A 17953-nucleotide genomic window follows, 5' to 3' on the forward strand; every position below is an offset into this window, starting at 1 on the left:
CTGCGCGCCGCCGTCACTGTGACGTCAGAACACTAGAGACCAGAGCTGATTACGTAATCAGATTCCGAAAATTAAATACTTGTAATTAGAGTAAATTACATTTTAAAATACTAGTAATAAGACTATTGATTACATATTATTCACACTTTAATCAATAAATTATTCATAATTTACTGGCATTTTGTGGATAAACACAGCAGTGGTCAACCTTTGACGGCAAACAAAAGAGCAACGCCGTCGTCTGTTTGCATGTATAGCATGACTGATAATTATCTGCACTTGAAGCTGTCGTAAAATTAAAAATGAAACACCCAAAACTGAATATGGCATCATAACGAAGACGAACTATATGTTGATGCATGACATTCTGAAGGGGATGTTGGATGGTGTTGCGTGGGGACGTAATGACGTGCCATTACTCGATCTGTGCACTATAACGTAAAACTGGAACATTAAAGGAATATTCTAAAAGCAACTCATGTCAACACCTGTAATGTAATGGATTACGTTATTAACTACAATTTTTGTCATGTGATTTCAGAGAACCATTTTTAATGGTTTTAATGGTTAAAAGCTGATGGTTTGTAATGTTTGTAATGGTATTTGTAGTGGAAACCATTAGAATTTCTGTGATGGTTTGTACTGGGTTTTTTTCAGGGTAATCTTGTCATGTTTGAAGCTAATTGTAGCAATAATTGATCTGTTATTGTATAGATTGTATAGAGTTTCTATCAGGATCAGAGGAATGAGAGCAAGCCGTGTTCAGATCCGGACAAAATCAATCTAATGCAATATTTCCATCCGCTGAATATAAGCTTTTTCATATTCCATACGTGTTGTGAAAATTATGAAAAGAATCTAGGAATTATTGGATTGTTGGAGTTTAAATCAGTAGGACTCGAGGCATCGAATGTAACTAAGTAGCTGTTTTATGGAAAATAACTGTAATATTATTACTGAAATCTTATTAGTAATTAGTTACAGTACTATTTACTGCAAAAAAGTAATATTATTACTGTAACTAGTAACTAGTTGCTGCCCAACACTGGAAATGTAATCGGTTACAGATTACAAGTTACCGTATTTAAAATGTTATAAGTGCAATTACTTTATGTAACTGAATACATTTGATTACTTTTCTAAATTTCTAACGAATGTTTTCAACTGTTAATCATTCTGAAGCATTTAAAGCACAGGTTTAACCTCACAGTAGACTTCTGAAATCCTTCATCACTTGAATTATGAAAATAAAACATTCATTTTAAAGCACAGCCACCATAAAATCAGACTTACTTTGAGATCGTTCTGAGGTCAAATACAGATTTAAATCCATAACAAGATATAGTTTAATAGCTATGATACTGTTTTTTGAAATCAAATCTTTGTGTAGTTATGACAAGAAACACTGGCCTCTAACAATGCCTTGAAAAAACAAAAAAAGCATAAACACAAACCCAAATAGAAAATAAAACCGTTATGGAATAAACATGTCTCCTAAACTCCTGAAACACTGCGGTCTCGTATTTTAGAGTCACTGCAATTTATGAAAGAAATCAATCAAATCTGTTTGTGAAAATATTCATTTGTAACCTTGTTAACATTTTCATAAGTAACTGTAATTTAAAAAAACACATTTTTCTCAGTAACAGATTACAATTACATTACTAAATTACGTAATTCCGTTACATGTAACTAGTTACTCGCCAAAACTGGTTATGTAATATCAATTTAGGAAAATAAATATCACAGTGCCATCAGCGAATTGAAGCAGTCAAGCACAAGAGGACATATATATTAGTAGTTTATTTGCGTCGGATACGGGTGTGTTGATATTACGCTGGAAATAACACTGAATACGCCGCTGTTGGATAAATATCTTTGGTGCTTTTGTGCATAATACGAGAAAGAGTGCAAAAGACCACATTATAGTTGATATGTCGGATACATGGATATAATCAGTGGAATGATAAAAAGAAAGAATGAATGGTCCCAATGCTGCAGTTTGGAATACAATCGGTGTGTCATCATGGTCACATTGGTTTGTGTGTTCAGTGCATCAGCGACACGTGGCACGGTTTACACAGGATCTGCCCGTCCAGCGGGTGGCAGCCGCTCTCGTTGGGCTCCGGAGACAGAAGCACACTGCACACCTGAGACACACAGAACATCAGCTCACCGATCGATCGCAGGCGTGCAAATCACCTGCTAGTGAATAAAACGGCTGCTGAGCTATTACATGCATACACTGTGAAAAAATAAATCCCTAAAATAACAGAAAAAGTACTGGCAGCTCATTACACATTCATTTTACAGACATTTCTGTTAACCCTAAAACACAATGCAATGAAGTGTAAAATTCAAAATAGTAAAACACCTGTTAAAAATAAATATGGGAAAATTCCTATTCCTTATACAGTATATTGAGTTTGAATTGTATTTATCTAACTGGGACAATGCTCCTTAATCAACAGTAAAATACTGTAAATAAGCCAGAGTTAGCCTCAATGGCTAATTTTCATCTGTTGCCCCTAGCCAGATTTTAAAAAGGCAACCTAAAAATCTAATATTGTGCCCTATTTTTACAGATTTTTATTAGTGTATAAAATCACTACATATTGTGCATCATAAACTAAGTACATACTACACTGTAAAAAACAATGAATTTAACGGTAAAAACCTGTTAAATGGTTAACGGTAAGTTCCCCTACTATATACGGTGAAAAACTGTATTGGACATTACATGTAATTTTACGGCAGAATACTGTTTTGGAAGTGAATAACTGTAAACTGACATTCCCAGCGTTACATTTAAAATTTGATGTATTTTTGTTTGTTGAAATAACAATGTTTTTGCTTATTTTTTTTCTTATCAGTTAGTGTTGTATGTTACATCTAATGTTGTTAAATTAATGTTTATTGCATTATGTCAGTTCAGGTAAAATTCTGGCAGCCACAGCTGCTGTTTTTTACAGTAAATTTGACAGAATTTCTCTTTACAGTGTAGTTGGACTAGTATGATACTGCACACACACACCTCACAGCGGTAACAGTCCTCGTGGTACGAGTGACCCAAACACTCCACCGTGAAGCTGTCGGTTCCGTCTTCCCGCGGGATGATCAGCTCTCCGCATGCGCGACACTGCGGCGCGTATTTCCTACCGATAAACACACGCAGAGTCTCGTCTTCAACATCAGCAGCTTTTCACTCAGCTAGCACAATATGTTCTAAGAACGTTATTTTTGAATGTTTTTAGAATGTTCTGTTTTTTTTAAATGTTTAAGGGAACATTCCATTGTTTCATTTTGCAAGCATTATGGGAACGTTACTTTTGAATGTTCACTGAACGTTCTGAAACAAAGTAACATTAAAGAAAATCCAACTGAAAACTACGGAAGAGGATTAGATCCAGGCAATAATAAACAGATAAAACATCTCGAGATTAAAGTCATTATAATGTGAGATTAAACTCGTTCAGTTTTCGAGAATAAAGTCGTTGTGTTTCGAGAAAGTTTCCGATACAAACCACAGACTCGGCGGTGATTTAAGTCAAGTCACCTTTATTTATATATTTGTTTTTACAATGCAGATAGTGTCAAAGCAGCTTTAGAGTAAAACAATGTTCCGTTCTCCTCTGGCCAGGCGAGACAGTCAAAATATTTCACAATATTACTGATTTTGTTGTATTTTGGATCAAATAAATGTTGAGCAGAAGAGAATTCGTTAAAATCTTACTGTTCAAAACTTTTGACTGGTAGTAATCGCAGGCTTGTCAATTATTCCTGAATAATTCTCACTCTGGGCTGAACTCAAAAGCTGCAGCCCTGTTTGAAGTAACTGAAGTGTTAGGTTTCCTGAACAACATTTACAAAATTCACTGTAGCCTACAAGTTAATGTTCATTTTTCAGTTCTCCAAAGTGATACGTGATGAAAAAAGGAAGAAGAGTGAGATCAAACCCTAGTCGATTGCATCATATGCTACATCCACGAGTATTAATCTGACGTATGCCATTGCAAATGCTGCTTGCCACGGTCCAACATGGCACGAGTGTGTTTATCCTCAACATTTTATTTGGACTTTTTTCTCAAAATTTAACGAGTTTTTTTCGAAACATGACTTTTTTTCCCAAAATTTAATGAGTTTATCCTCGACATTTTATTTTGACATTTTTCTTGAAATGTAACGAGTTTAATGTGGCATTATAATGACTTTAATCTTGAGATGGTTTTATTTTTAGATTATTGCTTGGTCCTAGTCCTCTTCCGTAGAAAACGTAATAAATAATGTTTTGTGCTAAAGTTTTGATAGCATTATTGAGGAGCAGATAGCTTTGAAGGAAGGTGCTCACGTCTCGTACCTGTAGTAGTCCTGAAGGCAGTAGACCTCGCCCACTTCCCCCTGCGCAAACCTCTGCTCTCCGATTGGCTGTCTGCAGGTCGTGCACACGAAACAGGGCGGGTGATAGGCTCGCTCCAGCGCTCGGATCACATGATCTTTGATGACATCCCCGCACGCCCAGCATGGCTCCAGACTGGCCTGCGGACACAGTTCATACCACAATCACTGTTAAAGCTTTTATCATGGTTTTGAATTAAATTACAGAAATGTATGTGTTGCCCTCTTAGTTACAAATTTAATAATAATAACAATTATATAACAAAAATAATATTTAAATGCAAAATGTAAAATGTAAATGCAGTATAACAGAATGCAATACACAAAATGGATAAAGTACACAAATCTTTCAGATTAAAGTGCAAAAGAATTATAATAAATATAGAAGCCCACTTTCACCACAGGATAAAAAAGCTAATTGTGTCTTTTTATCTCACAATTTAGACTTCTCACATTACTGAGAATAAAGGTCAGAAGGTCAGTTAGGAAATGTTGCCAAGCAACCAACAGGCCAAACTGCTGATGAAGTAAACAATGGATAAACAAAACCGGCAAGCTTTTCATTTCAGTGCCGCGGAAACTGAAACTTTGATAAGTTCGGTAGAAAAGGCAAAGCTGATACTATTTGGCAAGTTTTCAGTTTCGCTCACTCACAAAGAGAAAGACAGGGAGCAGGCAAAAATGGCAGATAATGTGTCTTTCTACCATTACAGTTTTTCTCGATTGCTTAAACACATTTCTTGAAACTATGCCTTGTATTTGATCTGATATACAGCTCTGTCCTTGGCCTCTTCTTCCTCTTCCTCTGTACACTTCCATGCATCCTTACTCCTCTTCTTCCTCTTCCTCTTCCTCTCTACACTTCCATGCATCCTTACTCCTCTTCTTCCTCTCGGCTGTTGTCCCTGATCGTTTTCTGGATGTTCATCCATCGTCAGAATCTGTATCTTTTGTGTTGTCCTCTGTCTATATATGCTTTCCAACTGAAGGGTCATGAGATGCACCTTTGAGATATTTAAGAGAGCTGGTTTATGTATAATTGGTTGATTTATATTCTCTTCATTCGTGAAAGTCAAGATTCACTTGAAGAATTCATGCCAAATTTATTACAGTAAAAGTCTAATAGAGATGTGTAGAAAATATGCTTGACAGTTTATGACAACTAGATCAAACATTCTGCATTTAATGACTTATACGATGAACTAATGACCAGATGTTTTGAGAGGTAAGACTATAGCACAGAGAACTATATAATACATTCTGAGCAACATGACAATAGCAGCTGATGATGTAGGAAACCACAGAGAAATCTACATAATCCGTTGCATGACTGTACCAAAGCAATCGCAACTTGTTCAAAAGAATGAGAAACTGCTTTTATGATGTGCACAAGTGACTCGATGATGTGGAGGCTGAACAAGTAGTTTTGAGGATTTCATTTCTGATCTGAGAGATGCACCAAAGCCTCTGAGAACAACTGTAAGCTGACTTTGTCCCTTTATCTATCCATCGAAGGCTCTGATTGGTGTGTGATAGATTTAGACTCCTAGTGTTGCCTCTTGGGTAATTGTGTGCTAATTGAGCTCAAACTGTGCAGACTTGAGTGAACTATATTGAATGCTATGCTTTCTAAATGAGCACATGGTGTAAACACTGAGAAATGAAGGATTTGTGTAGAGTTTAGCAGGAACAGTTCACCAAATCTGACTCATGTGTTAAACCAGAGAATAGTGTTTATAGTTGGGTGTGCTTTTTAAAAAATGTCGTTATGGTTTTGAAATTTTTGTTCAAAAGCCTGGTTATAGTGTTTTAGTAATCGAAAAAACTGTAAACATCTCCATTCTTCATTTTCAATTATTAATAAATGTAATGCTGTGTAAAGGCGGTACCTGGTAGCAGTCGTCACACAGCGGGATGCCAGATTTGTTGTAGTAGATCTTGGCGGCCAGCGGAGCGTGGCACTGCCGGCACTGGAAGCACACCGCATGGTACGTTCGGTTCAGAGCCTCGATGGCGGGTTCAGACAGCGGCACCAGCTTACGACAGAATCCACACACATCTGACACACACACACACACAACCAGGTCAAACACTCTTCTCCTGCAGGGTTTGTCATGTGCACTCTCTCTGTTTAAATCTAGATTAAACACACGTCTTCAGCCAAGCATTCACATCATGCATCTCATAACCTTGTACTGCAGTTATATCTGATCAAATGTACATTAACATTATCCCAGATAGCACATGTACGTCTGCAAGATGTCTGTTAAAGATCTCTTGATCTGGAGAGCATCTGCTGTCTACAAACGTCTGGCAGACGTCTTCAGTTTTACACACATTCTAAACCATATACATCTTAGAGACATCTAATAGACGTCTATTTGACATCTAAAAGGAAACGTCCTATAGACGTATTGCAGATGAGCAAACACCCTAAAAATACGTCTTTCAGATGTAAATGCAGACATCAAATAGACTTTGAGATGTACGTGTGCTATCAGTGTTTGTAAATGTAAAGGCGAAGTTTCTCACCAGATGACGGATTGTTCTCGCCTCCTCCAGCAGAGGGCACTGATCGAAGCAGTGCTTTCCCCACAGTGCTCTCCTGACAGAAGAACAACAGCCTGTTATTCACACACACACACACACACACTCACACATACACACACACACACACACACACACACACACACACACACTCACACATACACACATACACACACACTCACACTTACGCACACACACACTCACTTATACACACACTCACACTCACACATACACACACACACACACACACACACACACTCACACACACACACACACACACACACTCACACATACACACATACACACACTCACACATACACACATACACACACACACACACACACACACTTACACACACTTACACACACACACACACACTCACACACACACACACACACACTTATACACACACACTTACACACACACACACACTTATACACACACACACACACTCTCTCACACACACACACACACACACACACACTCACACAAACACACAGACCTGTGCAGGGGCGGCCGACGGTCTGGGCTCAGGGTCACAGGGGTCACAGGGGTCACGAGGAGGAGGAGGCAGGAGAGGGAGGTCATCGGGGGCAGGAGGAGCACTGATCACAGCTGCTGAAAGATCAACAATCACTGAGTGAATCCTCAAGATTAACACACATATGTCATATATACAGTTATATATAACAAATCTCATCTGTGTGATTGTTTATAGCATCGCAAAATGTTACAATATTATCACCCAGCTCTATACACGCAGTTGAATATATAGTACAGCCGGATATATAGCTAAATGGAAATATAATATCACCCAGATATTTATACAAAATTGGATATATAGTATAGTTAGATATATAACGAAGTGTAAACTATATCGTCACCCAGCTCTTTATGTAAAGTTGGATATATAGTATAGGTGGATATATAGCCAAATATAAACTATATAATCACACAACCCTATATATAAAGTTAAATATATAGTATAGGTGGATATATAGCCAAATATAAACTATATAATCACACAACCCTATATATAAAGTTGGATATACACTACCAGTCTGAAGTTTTTGAACCGTAAGATTTTTAAAGAAAATCAAGCCTGCATTTATTTGATCCTAAATACAGAAAAAAACTGTAAAAATGTGAAATATTATACCAGTTTAAAACAGCTGTTTTCTGTGTGAATATGTGTTAAAGTGTAATGTATTTCTGTGATCTGCAGCTGTATTTTCAGCATCATTCCTCCAGTCTTCAGTGTCACATGATCTTCAGAAATCATAATAATATACTGATTTACTGCTCAACAAACATTTCTGATTATTATTATTATGTTGAACACAGCTGAGTATAATTTTCAGTTTGTTTGATGAATAGAAAGTTCAGAAGAACAGCATTTATCTGAAACAGAAATCTTTTGTAACATTATACATGTATTTATCATCACTTTTGATCAATTTAAAGCATCCTTGCTAAATAAAAGTATTAATTTCCATCATTTCTTTCCTCCTCAAAACAAAATTCTGACTCCAAAGCTTTTGAAAGGTATAGTGTATAATGTTACAAAAGCTTTTTATTTCAGATCTTTCTATTCACCGAAGAATCAAAAACATGTACCCAACTGTTTTAAATAATAACAATAATAAATGTTTGTTGATCAGTAAATCAGTATATTATTATGATTTCTGAAGATCATGTGACACTGAAGACTGGAGAAATGATGCTGAAAATACAGCTGCAGATCACAGAAATACATTACACTTTAACACATATTCAAGATTCAAGATTTTTATTCGTCACATACACAATTATAGAGTATAACCAGCAGTGACATGTAGGGAAAACAGAAAACAGCTGTTTGAAATAATACAAATATTTCACAATATTGCAGTTTTTCTGTATTTTGGATCGAATAAATGAAAAAATCATTAAAAATCTTACTGTTCAAAAATGTTTTGACAGGTAATGCATAGTATAGTTAGCAGAATTAGGGGGTGTCCCTACCAATATCCACTACCAAACTGTCCCTAGCAATAATTTGGATCAAACAATTAAATATATGTATATATTTTTTGTAATTTCAGACGCATCTGAAAGGTCATACCAGTGTTAAATGAATGCTGTTCAACTGAATGTACAAACTGAACTGGTAGCTGAAATATCCACATAATAAAAACAACACTGGCAGATAAACCGCACGCTCTTATTTCAGTCAGATGTGCATGAAAGTTCCTTTACTACAGCAGAGTTTTTCAGAATCATCCTGGGTCCAGTTCGATTAATATTAACATCGAGTGATGCATGATAAAGACACCCAGCTCTCTGATGCCGATGCTTCACAAAATCAAAATTGTGTAATTGTCTGTTAAACATTAATTTAGAAAAAATTGGGGGGTTGGGTTTATGTCCCCACCAATGTGAAAGGCAAACCTACGCCCTTGATAGTTAGATATATAACAAAATGCAAACTATATTATTGCACAGCTGTATATATAAAGTTGTATATATAGTCAAATGTAAACTATTTTATCACCCATGTGTTAGGAGGTTTTAAACATTAACATCATGGCTCGACGTCACGTGTATTGTGAGAAGTGCTCTGTAATAAAAGTGATGTGAGTACCGTCTGGAGCGCGCGTGTCTCGTCTGCAGGGGGCGCTGTGGACGTGAGCCGTCGGCGTGACTGTCGCTCTGAAGGGAGACGTCAGAGTGATGAAGACCGACGACACCATCCTCTTCTGAGGGGTCGCGGACGCCATGATGCTGGAACACACTGGAGAAACACAACAAACCTTTCTGCTAACGCTGAAGCAACGTTGAGGCAACGTCTGGCGCTATTTCAGACTGAAAAATAGGTGCTAAAATCTGCTTTACTCTACACGGAGTTACTGGATGCTTTTGCACATTGATGAGATCAACTAAATAAATTAAGTAAATAAACAATAACTATATGTGTCTCTGGAGCACAAAAGCAGTCATCAGTAACACAGGTATATCTGTAGCAATAGCCAACAATACATTGTATGGATCAAAATTATACATTTCTCTTTTATGACAAAAATCATCAGGATATTAAGATCATGTTCCATGAAGATATTTAGTACATTTCCTACCGTAAATATATCAAAACTTCATTTTTGATTAGTAATATGCATTGCTAAGAACTTCATTTGAACAACTTTAAAGGAGATTTTCTCAATATTTAGATTTTTTTGCTCCCTCAGATTCCAGATTTTCAATATAATGATAATGAATAATCTCAGTTTCAAAAGATTGACCCTTATGACTGCCTGTGTGCTCCAGGGTCACAGATAGCTAAAGAACTGTATTGGAATGTCTTAGACGTGTTGCTAGGCGTGTCAGAGTCTAAACCTGACGTCTAAACCTGACGTCTTCTCAGGTCTCTCAAGTTCACTCAGGAATGTGTGGAGTGACGCTGTTTTAGGTTGAATATACGTTACAGAAACGTTCTCCCACATATATAATAAATCTGAACACACACACAGAAGTGCGGAGTGTGTCAGATGCTTCTTCATCTGAAAGATCTTCAGCAGCGCATTACAAATGAACTGAAGATCAGCAGAAGATCAGCAGAAGAGCAGAACTTCAGAAGCTCCACACACATGTTGACTTTCTGTCCTGCTGTTGAGAAATCACAGTCTCTTTTCTTTCTCTCTGAGCTCAAACGTACCTGATCCGCAGAACGAACTCTTGCTCCTCGTTCCTGGAGATCTGTAGTCCCTCAAACACGGGCCGAGAGACAGAGAGAGAGAGAGAGAGAGAGAGAGAGAGAGAGAGCTGTAGCAGTCAGGATCTGTATCTGCAGCAGGCCACGCCTTTTCCTCCCTCGCTCGCCCTCCTGTCTCTCTCTCAGATCAGCAGAGGTGAAGAGTTAAACAGTTACCGACTGACAAAGCACAGTAATACACACACACACACACACAAAGGCATGCAGTTACTTGAACACACACACACAGCAGGATGTGACTGTACCTGCCTTCCTCAGCTCTGCTCTGTCCGTCTCTCTCTCTCTCATTGTTCTGTCAGTCTTATTTTCTCTACCTCCCTCAGTGTCTGCCCTCTTTTCTCTCCCATCCCCCACTCCACTCTCTCTCCCGCTGACTTCACACGCTCAATGAGAACTACATCAACTACATGAGCTGTAACAACTATACAAACTTACTACATAAACTGTAAAAGCTACACAAACTAATCTATATGAAGACACTAAACTATGTGACCCTGGACCACAAAACCAGTCATAAGGGTCATTTCTTGGAAATTGAGATTCACACATCATCATTGGCTGAGATACAACTATCTGAAAATCTGGAATCTGAGGGAGCAAAAATATTGAGAAAATCTCCTTTAAAGTTGTTCAAATGAAGTTCTTAGCAATGCATATTACTAATCAAAAATGAAGTTTTGATATATTTATGGTAGGAAATTTACTAAATATCTTCATGAACATGATCTTAATATCCTAATGATTTTTGTCATAAAAGAGAAATGTATAATTGTGATCCATACAATGTATTGTTGTCTATTGCTACAGATATACCTGTGTTACTGATGACTGCTTCTGTGCTGCAGGGACACATATCAACTAAACAAATTACATACAACTGTAAGAATTTAACAAATTATATAAACAATATAAACTCTATGATCTAAACAAATTATAAAAACTTCAAACTACATACAAACTATATAAACAAAAAACCGGTATAATCTATATAAAGTAAACACATAAACAACTACATAAACTGTAGACTCTATATAACCTTAAACTACATAATCTATACAATACATGAATTAAACGATCAGTATTACCAATCCAAGCTGCATAGGGGTTAAACCTGCACTGTTCAGCTGTCTGCACTCCTCACTCACAATGTTCTTATTGCTTCCTGTTATTTTGCACATTTCTGATATTTTGCACATTTCTACCTCCGGATGCCGTGAAGGTCATTGGTCATATATAAACATATGTTATTTACATACCTCACTGTATAATGCACCTTCTGTTTATATTTCCTTGCAACCTAAGCTGTATGTCCAGTCATTTGCACTGAGCTAGTCTCTCCCGCTCCATCTCATAACTTGCACTATATGTCACAAAACTGTATATACACATTTTTTATATGTATTTATATACTTTGTTATTTGCACTTCTGGTTAGATGCTAACTGCATGTCATTGGCTCTGTACTTGTACTCTGCACAGTGACAATAAAGTTGAATCTAATCTAATAAACTTGACTTAATATATAAACTATACAAACTATATGAATTAAACCAATTGCATAAACTAAGCAGAGTCCATGAACTTATATGAACTATTTAAACAAAACTATACAAACTAAACTATGATCTAAACTAATCAAACTAATAAACTCAATAAATGACTAATTATACAAACTATATGAGCAAGAAAAGCTATATAACTTCATGAATTAACTACAAAACTATATGATGTGCATGCACTGCTCTTCAGCAGACAGCTGTGGAAGCGAGATGAGACTCTATATCAGCAGATAGAGCACAAGAGAATCTGGGGGGAGGAGCTAAAGAAAGAAAAACAGAGGAAGGAGAGGGGGAGGGGCTGTGGAATGCATCGGTGACGTCACAGCCCCAGGAGGGATCCTGTCCAATGGTGACATCATCCTCCGCACACAAGCTCCGCCCACAGAACGACTCCAGAGGAAAATCTGATTCAAACCCTCACGATTCGCTTGTTTATATTACATTATACAAACAATCACACATTTATTAGAGCAAACTGAGTCCAAATACTGCGTCTCTGTGAGGAACATGAGCAATGAGGCTGTGAATCATGATCTGTCATCACTGAGTAACAGGTTTAACCTGTTTGACTGTGTTTAGTTAGTGATTAACTAGCGTTTATCTGCGTCAGATACTGATCAGCTTCTCGTTTTGAGGTAAAATTACAAACACCACAAAAATTCATATCCCTTATAATCTGAACAGAAGCAGAAGTAGTTATAGATGAACTCATCCGCTATACTAATTCTGAAGAACCCTTATGGAAATTAACCACAGTTTTATTGTATTATCCAAGGGGGGGTTGTTTTCTGGCGTATTGCCATTTGTTTTACTAAAAATACTATGGTTAAACTATGGTTAGTGTAGCGAAACCATGCTTACTTTGTGGTTACCATGATTTAACTATAGTAACCATGGTATTTTGGTTTTATTTGTAGTAAAACTACCCTGATAGCACACGTACATCTCGGAGATGTCTATTTGATGTCTGCATTTACATCTGCACGACGTATGTTTTAGGATGTTTGCTCATCTGCAATACGTCTATAGGACGTTTCCTTTTAGATGTCAAATAGACGTCTATTAGATGTCTTTAAGATGTTTATGGTTTAGAATGTATGCTGACATCTGAAAGACGTCTGTCAGACAGCAGATGCTTTCCAGATCAAGAGATCTTTAACAGACGTCTTCCAGACGTACATGTGCTATCTGGCTGTGGTTCATTCTCCTGAGGGAATCTGGAGTACGCTCCCTAGGCAGGTCGCTAAAGGGGAAGGGAAAGAGATGAACGCTGATTAAACTAGAAAAGAAGAAGAGACTGAACTTCATCATCCTGAGAGAACGCGGACTCGAGAACACACTGCAGAGAGACGCTCAAAAACACTGAGATTCAGTCAGAATCACCACACAGCAGTTCATTTCACATTCAAAATGCACTAAAACACTTCGTTAATGCTTCAAATCAAGCCATTCTTTCATAACACTATTTTCACCAAACAAATACACTTTATCATTCATAACACACAACCTAAAAAACACTAACAGGGAGCATTATACTGTTTTCCACTGTAAAATTTCTTTACAAAACTAATTTTGTACATATGTAATATTGTATGTTATTTAATTTGTTTACCTGCCCAGGGACAGCAGATGTAAATTAGCTATTAGCTAACTCTGGTGCAATTACTTTTAATTGTGCATTGTCCCTGTAAAAATAAACAAAGTAATTATCTGTTTCTAATTCACTGCAGTATGCTACATAGTCCATAATTATTCCCAAGTTTTGCTCTTTTGTAGAGATGGTACTGAAAGTGAGAGACTAACACTTGTGAAGATGTTCAGCTACAACTGCTTTGATAGTATTTGATTTTTTTACATTCAGAATATTTTCTATGATATTACGGTGGAAATGTTGCAGATTTCTGTCTTGTTCATTATTGTACTGTCCTAGGTTTCAAACTCAAGTTTAACAGTTTTGAAAACAGTATGTAAAAATCTGCAAATCAGCTCGAATAGAACATGTTTGGGTGGTGTTTGTGTCGAATGAGATAAGAATTGATGTAGTTTGACAGATGTCGTCATGAATGCATTTTGTACCAAAGCAGTGATAAATGATCCAGTTTAACCACAGACACTGATGTTGTGCTCGCTGTGTGACGAAGAGTTTTGAAAAAGTGACCTAAGTATTGAGAAATGTGTCTTAGTGATTGTAAAAAACTCTCAGGGGAACTAAATATTTAGTTCAGCTGATGAAAACGTTTCAGTATCCTGATTTCACAAATGAGCTCAAGAAAACAGACATGGACTGAAGTCTCGTGTGTCGTTATCTGTTTTCTGAAGCAGCACTAGTTGTCACGGAACGCTGCGAGGAGCGCCGTGGAAAGACGAGTCAGGGTCCAAATGCAGGTAAGGTGCTTTTAATAAAAAAACAAAAAGCCAACACAGCAAAAAACTAAACAGAAAAGGTCTGGGATACCAGACGGCAACACGGTGCATGCATCCCAGACCAGAGCAAAACACAAGGAATGCAATTACTGCAACACATCACAATTAACGAACCCAGGCAGAGTGGTGGGAGAGGGGAGACTATATAGTCTGTGGCTAATGGAGAACAGCTGGCAGTGTGAAGTGTACAGGTGTGAAGTGTACAGGTGTGTGCTATTATGTGAGATGAGTCCGGGAGGAAGGGAGAGGGTGACCTCTAGAGGAGACGGGAAGAACTGCCGAGCCCGGACTCGTGACACTAATAAACACTTTAATAATAAACTACAAGTTAAAAGATACAAAGAGTCTTTACAGGGTTATATCAGAAATAAGACACACCAGTGAGGTCCTTCCCATGATCCTCTTCAACTGTATTTCAAGAGTCAGTTTCAGTGCAAGCGTCAGTGCGTTATGACGATAAACGCTCCTGAGCAGAATTCAAGTTTATTTGTATAACGCTTTTTATGATACAAATCGTTGCAAAGCAGCTCTACAGGAAATTAAGTTTCCACAATATATTTATATATTGCAGAACCTTAATATATTTAACTTATGGCAAAATGTGGTAATTCTGTATGTTTCTAACCGGCATGCATCTCGCGCTGATCACCGGTGATCGGTTCTGCGCAGATTTTGCTCATCTCAAACAAGCCTATTTTTTCCCCTTAATCCTAAGAAGTCCATTACCTATAGCCTAATACTATTAACTTTTTCTATAGTAATTTATTAGTAATTAGGACATGTGCTTTATTTATTTGCCCTTTTATTTTTATTTTCTTGGTTTGAAGTCCTGTTTGTTGTAATTTTCTCTTTATGTATTGTATGCTGGTGTTAATTTTGTACATTTACATTTTTGTACAACATTATTCCATTAAATAAATGAGTCAATCCATCAATACATGCATGCATAGCTACATCTAATGTGACGGTTTTGCAGTTAGGCCTCATGTTTGTGTGTTTTTATCTGATATCTTTATCTGGGTATGTCTTATTTCAGGAGTGCAGTAAACAAAGCCACACATGCATGCTAATTTCTTAATTTAAAACGTGTTTTTGTTTCATATTAATTTTGAATAATAATTTGCTGTACACACTTTTCCTAATCATTAAACATGAAATTCAAATTTACATTAAGGTGACAAACAATTGTGTAATATATTTATATGGAATATGTTTCATGTAAAAAAGGTATAGTTCACCCAAATATTTTTTTTGGGGGGGGTAAACTGTCCCTTAAGTAGGATACACATAATTAGGTTAATCAGCTGTGCCATATCCCACTCTGAAATGTTTAACCCATAATTAGGGATAACAGTGTAAATTTAGTGCAGCATCTGTGTGCTCCTCATTTCTCATTATGGCTTTGATTATAAAAGGCATCCACAAAGTGCGATAAAGAACGCGAACGCGATCTCTTCCATTGCTGACGCTTGCAGTCCAACGACACAACGAGATTCAGGAAGTGTCCGGCTTGCCTGCACTTTTTCACTCCTCCCCTCACTGCAGCCGCCTACTCTCGACTATATTACAGGCGAGGCAAGGCGCATCTCAAACAAGCCTAATATCAGATGACATTCGCAGCCAATGAGCATTAAGCTGTGTCGTCAGCAAGTCGTTTCCCATGATGCTTTTGATCAGCGCAGTCGGTGGAGAGCAACTGCGCTCGACTGCAGAATCCGACACGTGCGCCTTGCGCTCGCGAGAGATTTTTGACATACGTCAGCATGACATCAGAGCAAGGCGGACCGCACTCGGACACATTTCTAACCGGCATGCATCTCGCGCTGATCACCGGTGATCGGTTCTGCGCAGATTTTGATCATCTCAAACAAGCCAATTGACACGTCATGATGATGTCATACTGATTATGAAGCGAATTTCAGCGCAAATGAAGCAGTAAACTCAAAATGTTCACGCGCCGGAATAGTGTGATTTATTCGCGCAAGTCGCATCTGGTGTGAACGCTCTGTACGCTTGAACATTTTGAGTTTACTCGCTTCATTCACTTCACAACAGACGCGAGTTCGCGTCATGGGCGGGGCTTCTGCCAGCGGGCACAATGCCTGCCACAGAGAGCATGTATAGAATTTGGCAAATAAAATAGCCCTTTATGTGCTATGGAAACACTGGACGCGTGTATTTCAGCCGAGAATGTAGTTGTTTAAAACTCAAATCTGTGGTTTATTTATAAAAACAGCGCCTATTTGAAAATGTGCTTCGCCGATGTCGGAGCCGTGAGCTCCAGGCGATCACCGGGCGCTCGTGCTCATGTATCCCGAAGAGAGGAGCATAACCTCGGCTAGTCCTTCTGACATTTGCCGCTGGCTCTGATGTCTCTGTAGTGGATAAACAGAAGATATAATTAGTTTTGGGTAAATCTAACAGGTAATCTTTGTACAGCTCCGGGTATCCACATACAGGATGATGATTTTGTCCTCTATTGTTTCAGATTTCTGCCTCGGCTCGTAATCACGTCACTACTAGAGCAACTCGTATTGGTTAACGCGCGTCAAACACCCGAAACGCCGCAGGATGTGTATTGGCGTCTTTGCATTGATTTAACATATAAATCAGTCGCGCTTAACGCTTCATTCTCTGGTGTGAACGCACCATTAGAGCGCAGTTGCATAAAAGCGCAGAGGGGAGGAAAATCTGCGTGTGATTTACTAACAATGCGCACATTAAAAAACACAAACGCAGCAGATCATTGCCATAATAACCAGCAAAATCTACCAGGAGCAGCGCAAATGACCATCTGCTTTAAGACATGCTTTTTATAATGCGCAAATATCACTAATCTGACATGTTAGTAAATCAGATTGTGTTTCATTTGAATATTCTCCTCCCAGCTGTCAGCTGATGTGACCCTCAAAGACAAACAAATTATGTACAAAGTAAGTACATTCATGTTCATGTAATTAATTCTAAATAGAATGCCAATTTGAGTTTTACTAAAATATGATAAAGTATGATAAGATAACATTTCCTGTAGCTCAAATAGTAGAGCATGGCGCTAGCAACGCCAAGGTCATGGGTTCGATTCCCAGGGAAAGCAAGAGCTGATAAAATGTAGAAACTGTAACTTGAATGCAATGTAAGTCGCTTTGGATAAAAGCATCTGCTAAATGAATAAATAAATTTCGGTGGAAAACAACAGCTTTTTTGGGAAAGGATTCTACTCCAGACTCGATCAGCACGACGCGACAAAACACAGCAGAACCCAATAATCAGTTATGTCTCAT

At 37.8% G+C, this 17953-nt stretch overlaps 1 protein-coding gene across 3 annotated transcripts; it reads right to left on the bottom strand.

Moving 5' to 3' along the window:
• Positions 1–141: 141 nt before the first annotated feature.
• Positions 142–11186, bottom strand: LOC306867431 (filamin-binding LIM protein 1-like). 3 transcript variants are annotated; one of them, XM_079413080.1, is made up of 9 exons: positions 10936–11186; positions 10634–10811; positions 9566–9715; positions 7445–7557; positions 6928–7000; positions 6285–6454; positions 4358–4536; positions 3035–3155; positions 142–2150 (listed from the first exon to the last, which is right to left on the bottom strand). In XM_079413080.1, the coding sequence occupies exons 3-9, from the start codon at positions 9699–9701 to the stop codon at positions 2049–2051; spliced, it is 894 nt and encodes a 297-aa protein (XP_079269206.1). In that variant the 5' UTR covers positions 9702–9715; positions 10634–10811; positions 10936–11186; the 3' UTR covers positions 142–2048. The 3 variants fall into 3 exon arrangements, with proteins under 3 accessions (XP_079269206.1, XP_079269205.1, XP_079269207.1); XM_079413079.1 differs by having other exon boundaries at positions 529–2150; positions 7445–7560; positions 10936–11033; XM_079413081.1 differs by lacking the exon at positions 10936–11186 and having other exon boundaries at positions 529–2150; positions 7445–7560; positions 10634–10816.
• Positions 11187–17953: the final 6767 nt, after the last annotated feature.

The sequence above is a fragment of the Barbus barbus genome (assembly GCF_936440315.1).
Source record: "Barbus barbus genome assembly, chromosome: 49".
In the NCBI taxonomy this organism is placed as follows: domain Eukaryota; kingdom Metazoa; phylum Chordata; class Actinopteri; order Cypriniformes; family Cyprinidae; genus Barbus; species Barbus barbus.